Source organism: Dermacentor silvarum, chromosome 6 (assembly GCF_013339745.2).
Source record: "Dermacentor silvarum isolate Dsil-2018 chromosome 6, BIME_Dsil_1.4, whole genome shotgun sequence".
In the NCBI taxonomy this organism is placed as follows: domain Eukaryota; kingdom Metazoa; phylum Arthropoda; class Arachnida; order Ixodida; family Ixodidae; genus Dermacentor; species Dermacentor silvarum.
The window spans coordinates 132,037,536-132,047,531 of NC_051159.1; the positions used below are offsets into that span (position 1 = coordinate 132,037,536).

The 9,996-nt window shown below is 40.9% G+C and overlaps 1 protein-coding gene across 2 annotated transcripts in view; it reads left to right on the forward strand.

The window, feature by feature from the left end:
* The window catches only part of LOC119456016 (centrosomal protein of 152 kDa-like), a 38,804-nt gene extending 28,822 nt beyond the window's left edge, over window positions 1–9,982 (forward strand). For both annotated transcript variants that reach the window (XM_049669502.1, XM_037717605.2), the window contains 7 exons: window positions 553–681; window positions 3,456–3,634; window positions 4,956–5,116; window positions 5,558–5,632; window positions 6,382–6,639; window positions 7,002–7,068; window positions 7,651–9,982. In XM_049669502.1, coding sequence (XP_049525459.1) covers window positions 553–681; window positions 3,456–3,634; window positions 4,956–5,116; window positions 5,558–5,632; window positions 6,382–6,639; window positions 7,002–7,068; window positions 7,651–8,033 — 1,252 coding nt within the window. In that variant the 3' untranslated portion in view covers window positions 8,034–9,982. The remainder of the gene's footprint in view (window positions 1–552; window positions 682–3,455; window positions 3,635–4,955; window positions 5,117–5,557; window positions 5,633–6,381; window positions 6,640–7,001; window positions 7,069–7,650) is intronic.
* Window positions 9,983–9,996: the final 14 nt, after the last annotated feature.

Below are 9,996 nucleotides of genomic sequence, written 5' to 3' on the forward strand. Positions count from 1 at the left end.
AGAAAGAGGATGATTGAAGATGGTGGATCTCCAGAGTCATGAAAACTGCTAATGTCGCTTAGCACTTATGGTGAAACAGCCTTTTTTTGTTGTTGTTATAATGATTGTTTGTTACTATGACGAAAGCTGGTGCCATAAGATTTGTGACTTTTTATTTAATTTTGTATCACTACACAAAGTTCAATTTCGAGTAAGAGTAGTGCCATTTTAGTGAAATAGGGAGCACAGATCATCACAGAGTGTTAGGAGCAAATGTTTACTAAACACGAAAGAAAAGGGAAAGTAACTTCTTTACAACCTCAATAAGTGCGCTCTGCACTTGCCTGTGCTTGCACTGCACTGTGCTAGTCTGCACTACCCAGCACGCCTACGTTGCTAAAAGAAATGCATGAGCTTTTCATTCCATTCTCGTAAAGCAAAACTCCAGGGATGAGAATGTGGCTAGAAAACCTAGAACTTTCTCAGGAATAAGTTTAGCTGGTCTTGCTCGTGATAAACATAGCTGTTGAACGGCGCCTGTACTGCTGTATGTGTTTTGATGTTGCTCTTCAGGTGCAAAAACTCAATCCTGGAAATGCACCATGGTGCAATGAAGAGGCTCAGGGAAGAACTCCTGTCCTTGTCGGAACGGGAAAAGGAGCAGGTTGCTCGTGAATATGAGGCGAGAATACAGGAGCTGAAGTAAGTTTCGTCTTGGCTGCACTTATGGACGCCTAATTTCAAATATGCTTAAAGGCAATGTTAAAGGAAAATATAAAGTTGAGCTGGATTAGTAAATTATGCTTCTGGAATAAACAAACTTGTGTAGCGCATGAAAAACACAGACAGAAAAGGGATACGGCAAGCACAAGCACTGCGAAAAAGGGATCTGTGGTTTTTATGCGCTAAATGAGTTTGCTCGTGGAATACCATCAACAGTATACAAAAGCTGCACGCCCAACTTGGAAGCTCCATGCTCTGGGAAAAAAAGAATGCCTGTATACGCTCTTGGATTCCCAGCGCGTGGCATACAGTGTATTCGGACATTGTTGTGAAAGCCACGGGCATATATAACACCATGGATGGCACAGAGGACAACTGGACGACTGTATACATGAGTGTGCTGCCTGTAACCGAGACTTGGCGACTGCTGACAGTGAAAGTGGTGAGGACTACACGCACAGGTTGCGTGAACGAATAAGTGCATTATGAAAACAAAAACGACTGTTCTTTTGGCACAAGAGAATCGCGGAGATGACGCATGGCCAGAAAAATTGTACGGAAATGGCTTGCCCCCATGTAAAGACTGTATGTACCTCGTCAAGATTGTGAAAAAAGTACGAACCTTAGACAATTGTATATGGTAGCTTGGTCTCTCACTTTGTTAAGCTATACTTTTGGAATAACAAAAAGGTCACTCAAACCACAAGCAGAGACTTGGTAAGCCAGAAATGGTGCACTAACGAGACAGTTGGTGATACCACATCGATGTTCCCATACCGATTCTCTGTAATGTCTTGGATGTTGTCAGCATGCGCTTGGGGGTGGTGACATGGTTAACCAACCTCTTTTCAGGCAATCAAATTACAAAATTCTGAGAGAGTACTTGACCAGTACTGATTTAGTGTTGGTTTTCACTGTCCCCTTAATGAGATACTACATATTTACAATTTTATGGCTGCTTTCTTTGCCACTTTGATCTGTTTAGCCCCACTGTAGCTGTTAAGCACAAGAAAGAAAAAAAAAATACTGTTCACCCATGCAATTTGTATAAGTTTCGGTGTGAATTGGCGAGTCTGGCAAGGTTTTGTCCTGTGGACCTGACAGTGTCTCTGTCTGGCTGTGACAACCTTGCAGCGAATAATAATAATAATGATGATGATCATGATTTTACATGTAAGGGGAGGAGAGACCATGGAAGTTATGTTGTGGGTGTCATTATAAATGATTTAGCAATATAAGTAAACAATTTTCAAAACAATATACAGTCGATTTCCGTTAATTTGACTTTGATGGGACCGACGAAATCTATTAAATTATCCGGTGGGTCGAATTAAACAAGATGCAGTAAAAACGGCAAAACACACCACTGATTCATTTGGCGCTACTATCTGCCTGATTCTAACATGCCCCCGAATCAAATGTGCGCCTGCTTTCTGTGTGTCCAAAGCTCCTAAACAAAGTAGAAATCTAACAGTCAATTTCTTAGCAAGAAAAATGGGCAAGGATCTCATATGTGTTGCACGCTGGAGGTCGGTCTTCTAAAGTCAGCTTTTATGCAATATAGCTGTGTTATGCGGCAAAGCATACTAATGACTCGAACACGGTTTCATTCATTTATTTTACTTTCAGGGCCATTCCGGCATTACAGAAATCTATGGTCTCTAGTTTAATTTTCTTAAGGGGAAAAAAAAATATGCGCGTTGGAATCGGGTAAATGTCGTAATCAGACAATGTGAGCGTTACTGCTTAAACATATCCCTAGGGCAGGTCGAAAATAGGCGTTTTCAAAGGCAAAGTTTTCTTTTTTGTTTTGTTGATGTGTGTTTAATGCATTCATTGTCTCATAAGTTCTGCCAAGACAGACGTTGCCACTAAAGGGGTCACTATTTGAGTCACCATAGGGGTAAGGCACGTGCATGCTGTCTGGTCAAGTTTGAACTATGCAGTGGAGGCCAATTTCAGGGTCGAAATAATGAAAGTTTGGGCCCATAGAGATGCATGGGTGCCGGATGGGACCTTTTGTTGGGATCGAATTAACCAAAAAATCAAACTAACTGGAATCGAATGAATGGAAGTCTACTGTATATAACTCATTTTAGGGGCAGTGTTAGGATCATCTGGACATGCTGAGCTGTTTGGAAGAGAAATAGTACCCATTTTAGAACGTGATAGAAAATGTTGAATGACATTAATTGGAACCAAAATCCATAGAAGCACGAGGCAGTGATCACTTGCTTACCTAATAATCCAAAATGGCCTCACCTCTGTTTGTCAACACTCCTTTATCGTTCAGGTCTTGCTATGATTATGACAGTGTCAATTTAAGTACCAGAATTAATTCTTATACACCTGTGCATTCGATATTCTGAAAAAATCCAACCATGTGCAGTTTATACTTGAATTGCTTAATTTGTTCCGAATCCTCACTAGATCGTCAGAAAGTATTATGGATTGTACAATGGACCATGCAGCTGAGCAGATGTTATGTACACTCGCGAGCAAAGATTTGGACACACAGCATCAGCAGAAAATTAAAATTTATTCTAGCACTGCTTGACAACTCGGAATTGCTTCAATACATTGCATTGATCGAACATGGGACACATAAGCTGTACCACTTCGTTTCAACCGACATGCTCAAGCTGAGAAGTAAAAAAAAACTTTTGTGCCATGGTTGGTCTCAGCCCTCATGCTTGCAACTGTACATAACTGTGTGGGTCAATTAATATATAACTTGTCTTTTCCGCTTCCAGCTCAAACTACAGTACCTTGCAACAGACCATCAATGATGTGAAAGAGCTCTACATACGATCTTGTGAAGAAAAGCGTTCGCTTGAAGCCCAGATCAAGGAGCTGACTAACAGAGAAAGAAATGTAAAGCAGGACACGGAACAGAGGCTTCACAAGGAGTTCAAAGAAGTTCTGCAAAAAGGTGATTATGTAATCTGAGGCCTTGCCTGAATAACTTGACCTGAACCAGCTTAGCTGACATCTTTCGCTCTGGTTTAGCAAAGTGCACACAGTCCATCTGTAATTTAACTTATATGTTCATATAAATAGAAGTACCTATGCTGAACTAGTAGGAGTTCACTATACTGTTGAACCTTATTATAATGAACATGGATATATAGCAAATTATTGAGTATAATGAAGCAAATTATCATGTGATGAATACATGCTTATAACGAATATTGGATATAACAAAGTTCTTTTGTGTTGGATGCAAATTTACTATAACGAAGTTCAACTGTATTCTGCCATTCTGCAATGGCATGACGAAATGTTTAACTAGGCACTTTTATTTAAAAGCAAAGCTCCATTCTTCTCATTATCGGCCAATCTTTGTTGCAGTTCTTTTTTTTTTTTAATAATACAACTAGCAGTATACTTATTTCTTTTTATTAGAATCAGAGGTAACGATTTTGTGACTGCAGTCTCTTTCACAGGTATTACAAGCTATGGAAGCTTTGACTGAGTTGCAATTTGCGAAGTATTCTAAAATACGGTCGAACCTTGATTTAATGAATTATTGGATATGGCAAAGTAAATCTAAAATTTGGTTGGCCATGCTTTACTTTGATGAGTATCCTACTGCTAGATTGAAACCAAAAATGCAACATCTGAGAGAGTATCAGTTACAGTTAAATGTATATTTGTTTACTTGGCAGCTCAAAATACGAGTTCTCTTAGCAAGAACTTCAAATACTCGGCAAGAGCAGTTTGAAATGACACATTCTGGACACACGTGTGCATTTTGGTCGTCGGCATGGCTTGGTTGGTCTGCAGCTGGCAAGCCAGCATGTCAGTACCGTGTGATTATACCAATTGCATGGTTGCCTATTAATGAAAGTGCAAGGTACGTTTGTTATTTAGCATTTTCAGGTGCCATGTATTGGTATGACAAGCCACTAACAGGCCATCAAAATGGATAGGAGACCCTTTGCTGGTCTTTCAGAGGCAGTATGCTTGTGTTTCCTTTACATAAAACCGATCACGGTTCTCTTACCCTCTCTCACTGTTATCGGGGTGTATGCTTATAATGGATATTGGATATAACGAAGGTATTTCTGTGTCGAACGTGACTTCATTATAATTAAGTTCGGCTATATACAATACAAGACATATGTATATGTTGTAATGGCTTTGCTCTTTCATGAGTCCTCCATGAGCTAGTTTTGTAAATAATGCATCCAGAACTGTTGTGATGATCCAAGCAACGTGTATTCAGCTGTGTGCTTGCTGTGCACTTCTAGCCCGGCCTGCGTGGGAGCAAGAGATGATGAAGGACTTCAAACAGCAGCTTGAACAGGAGAGACAGAGGTGGCGGAAAGAGTTTGACGCTGAAAAGCAGATGGAGTTGGCGGAACTAACCGAGCGGCTAGCCAGGGAGTACAAGCAACAGCATTCTCAAAAGGTGCAATTTCATAGACTTCTTTGTTTTTCTATTGTGTACCCACCTCAAATGCAAAGAAATTTTTTTTAGACAGGTAATGAATATTTCTCTACTATAGAGTGCCCATAATGTGGCTGTTCTGGCCATCTTTGCTTTTTACATATGTTGAGACTAATGTGGGAGAGAATAAAGCATTTTGCAGCTGACAGATCCTAAAGCAGCGCAGAGGGAGATGATACTGAGACTTGGCAAAAGCTTTGCAAGGTAGACGTGTTCGGGAAGTTCTCATAAAGCAGGTCATTTATGACATTTGCTATTGAGTCATGGCTTCTTGCTTTTGCCTGTACTCTAGTTCTGGTGACTGTTCTATGTTAAAGACAGCAGTATGTGTTGATTGTAGCTGATTGCATTTTAGAAGTATGCAGTTTGCACATCATTATTTAACTGTGTTCACATTTCCAGGCTGAAAAAGATGCGGAGAAGCAAAAGGAAGCCCTCGATCATAAGACAGAGGAGCAGATTGACCACTGGAAAGAGGTACACATTTGGGTTGTGCACTGCACTTTCTTTCAACCACAATAAGGTCCCACGATAACAAAATGCAAAGAGTTATGATAGCTACAACTCATTCGGTATATTACATGCTACTGCATACATAAAAATCGTAAATGCACTTCCAGATGAAAGTGAGACATTGCGGATGCTGACAATTGGCCGTCTCAACAGACACTTCTGTTGGAGAATTCATACTGCACATTTTGCTGTTTATTGTGGAAGTCCACATTATCTGAGCCATTCATCACTGGCCACCTCGAAGTATAATGCACAAGAAAAATTGATGATACAAATGGCAGGATTCAAACGACACAATGCACAAGTTGCACAAAAGAAATCATAATAGTAAACTAAGCCAGTTATTCACACAGCTTCTTTCTCGTGAGTGCCGTCTGTAACTGGCTTTTGGTGTGGCGACCATCCCATTATCATGCCGATTGCTATCATTGGTAGTGCGTCAGCCCAAGCGTCAGCCAGTAGGACAACACTCTTACATATGAGAAATCTTGTGAACACGAGTTCTGCTCTATTTTCTCTCTTTCTATGAGACCCAAATGCATTTCTTTTAAAGACAGCTTGCTTGTAACCTCTAAAGGATACGGTTTATTTCTGGTTCTTCCATTTTCTGAGGTAAAGGGAGCTTGTCATTTTTTTTCCTGTAGGTACTGTCACACACACAAAAAAAAGAAAACAGCAGTATTTTACTTTTTTTCAACTTGCTGCTGAAACAGGTGGTGTCCAAGCTACAGACGCAGATCAGAGAGAAGGACGCCGAGCTGCAGCAAGCGCTGTCTGCATCAGCGGAGAAGGAGTTGCGGCTGAAGCAAAAGCTGCTGAAGTTCCAGAAGAAGCTGCAGCAGGTCGAACGCGAGGGCAAGGAGCAGCTGCTCGCTCAGGAGAGGCAGCACGCTGACAAACTGGCGACGCTGAACACACAGTTGCAGCAGCTACACATCCAGCCACACGACGGCCTCACCAGTGGCACTCAGGTATCTATCTGCCTGTTCAGTCTTGCAAGTGATGGTGACCAGTTGACGGTGCCGGAAATGGTGAACAAGGCCCTGTTTCCTTCACATCTAAGATTGAATCAGATCAGTTTCTGCTGATTATGGTGTAAAAGGTGCAAAACGACGCGAAAGCGACAGGGCAGGAAAGAGTGCTCTTTCCTGCATTGTTGTTTCTTTGCATCATTTCCATTTTCATGGGGGGAAAATGGTTTTAGTATGTTATCTTTTTCTTGTATTAGTTGCTGTGCCATGTGTTGTCATCAGTCATTGTTCACGTGTGAGTGAATCAAGTGTTGTAGTTTAAATTACTGCAGTCTTGATAACAATATCTTTCTGTGTTGCAGAAAAGCATGGTGGAAATGATGGATAAATGGAGTGGGTGGTTTATAGACTGCCTGGACAAAGTGTACAGTAAGTTAAAGAATTTTTCATGAAAAGCATGATACTTTTTTTTTTCTTCTCCCCTGCCCTCCCCCTTCCCATCTAATTTTTTTCTTCTTCTTTCTCTCTCTCTTATTTTTGTTGCTCTCAGCAACAAGCACCATTCCAAGTAGTAGTGAGTTTGCCAAAAGTAAAGTCGTTATTAATTTTTAACATATCTGATGATTTAGTCGAGGTCATGATAAGATAAGAATTGCTTTTTTCAATATTCGTATAGTCTTCGAAGATTCTTAGCACTGTCTGGCCTTATGCTGAGCATAAAGTTACAGGTTCGACTGTGACTGCCCACTGTGACCATATTCTCATAAGGACATAATGCCAAAAAAAAAAGGAAATACTTGTGTAACAATCGTTGAGGGCATTTTACAGAAATGGAGGTGGTTAAAATTAACCTGGAGCTCTCCCATTGCAACATTTCTCGTAGCCCCTCTGCTGCTTGCGATATTAAACCCAATCAGTGAATAAATCAAATAAATAAATCGATCATTTCTAGCTTGTGAAGAAAAAAAAGACGTATAGTAATATCCGACGCCTTGTTTTCTCTACTTACAGAGGACATCTGCAGCTACACAGAGCAAGCGGAAAAAGCGAAAAGTTCCGAGATGCGCCAGCTTCTTCACGGCTACCACCAGTACCTTCTCACGCAAGCACCGTTTCAGCAAGGACGATTACACAGCAACGAAAACATTCCACCGAGAGCGGCAGCCACACCACCGTTGCAACGCCTGCAACCGCAACCCAGGACCACGCCTCCGGAGAGACTTTTCCCTGGGAAGTCCGAGCACGCACGTGAGATGTTTCCGTCTCGTCTCGCCTCCAGGAGTGCGAAGGAGGCAATGGTGAAATCGCACTCAAAGCCAGTGGATCTGAACCTTTCCGGAGTGTCGGATGGAAGTGTGTTTCTGCCACCACCATCGCCCATCAAAACATCGTAGTTCAGCAATGGAGAATCAGTTCAACTTTCAGCAGATACATCAAATGTGTGTGTGCGTGTGTATGCAAGAAACACAGTGCTGAGTTCAATTGTCGCCTTTCTGTGCACGTTTTTAAAGGCATATGTCTGCACTGATAGATCCGCATAATTTTGCATGTCTTTCATCATGTCATTCATACGGAGAGGTTGCAGATGTGGAGTTCGATGTGATTTTCATATTGCTGAAAATATGAAATTATGACAAAGCATGCAGAACCATTTCAGTTGGAATGTTGAGTGCTTATTATGGTGCCAGCAGAAGGCGATCATCACACCCAGCAAGAAAGTGCCACACAATCTGACCCAAGTAATGTCTTGAAAGTACAAATGTATCGCTGCCTTTAGTGCAGGGCCACGATTTTGTGGCGGTACCTTTTTTCGATGCTGTTCCTTTTTGCGTTTCGCCAGTGGACAGAGTGATGCTCTACCTGCATTATCAATGGGATCAGCTGGCTGTGAACAATGGATAAGAGTGGCATACAATCGAGCTGAAGGCATCGCTACAAAGTTGGGGCCCTGGTTGTTTGTGTGGCTAGTGTGTGTAAAAAGGTTGTACAGCCACTGTGTGATTTTACCCATGCACAATAATTTATGTGTTGGTTACCAAGTGTAGCATTGCGCGTACAGGCAGGCTGTATTTTCATGACAGTTTATGATAGGAATAAGCCTGGTGTGTTTCTCATAGAAGCAGTTCCTATGTCCAGTTGTGCACTGCACTCTGTGTAGTGAAGTTCCAGTTGTCTTGCACGTGTGGTTGTAAATATGTTTATGTTCAAACACCTGCATCATTCAATGTTTGGCATGGAACAGAAGTTATGTTTTCAGATGGTTTTACCTTCTTATGGGACTGCATTACAAGTTTTATGCAAACCCACTGCTGTGCCATTTACTCATTCTGTGTACGTGTAATCCTCATCAACAATGTTCACTCATTCGCTGCTGCGTCATATACTTGTGTATATTTTATAAAACATACTCATGGGGTTTCATAGAAGATTTGGGGATGTTGACAAGGCTGTATTTGGCCTCATTTTTGCAGTGTACTTATATAAATTTTTTTTCTGGTTTTATGTATCTCGGTGACAAACTGAACTTGTTATACCATGCGCTTTATGTGCAAGGCATATTTGCTCATCTTTTTTCTTATTTATCACACATATTTTATGCAAAACATTGAATGCATTTACCGATTTGATTCCAAGTGGAATTCTGTTGGTCCAGAACCTTTATATGTGAACCTGATGTTGCACATAGCTTCCCTTCCACTATCAGTACTTCAGGGGGTTTCGGCATGAAAATGCCTTTGTTGTCTCTACTGTCGAGCTTTGACTATTACTTTTCTATACACTCTTTTCTGTTTTTCCTTCTTACCATACCCGGTTTCAGTTGTGGGAAAGGCAGACGATCAAAATAACATTAGTAAAATATAGTTTTCTTAAAAGAAATATAATAGTTTAAACTGTCAAGACCTGAAATTTTCTTTCAGGCTACGATATTTAATAGAGAGAACATAAATATTGTGGACTTCATGAGACTAGCTTGAATACATATATTCAGTTCTTTTAATTTAAGGAACTGGAGATTTACAGCATTACGACAGCTGTTTTTCTTATCATACACTCTGGGATCACCCCATGTGCCAAATGTCATAAAATTAAGCCGCTAGTGCAACGCACTCTGTATAACTTTTCTTTCTTTTTTAAATAACCGGTAGCTCCTTACGGTGTTCGGCCGGGATCTTGTGTGATTTCTTGATTGCTTATTTGATGTCATGGTCTCTGGTTTGCATTATAGTTAACCGCTAAGAAGAAAAAAAAAGGACATTTGACTCCGTGGTGCCATTTCCAATTCTCTCGCGTGTGTTGGCGGGTCATCATGACGTATTTAAATAAACTATTGTTACGAACCTGACCCAGCGTCGCTTC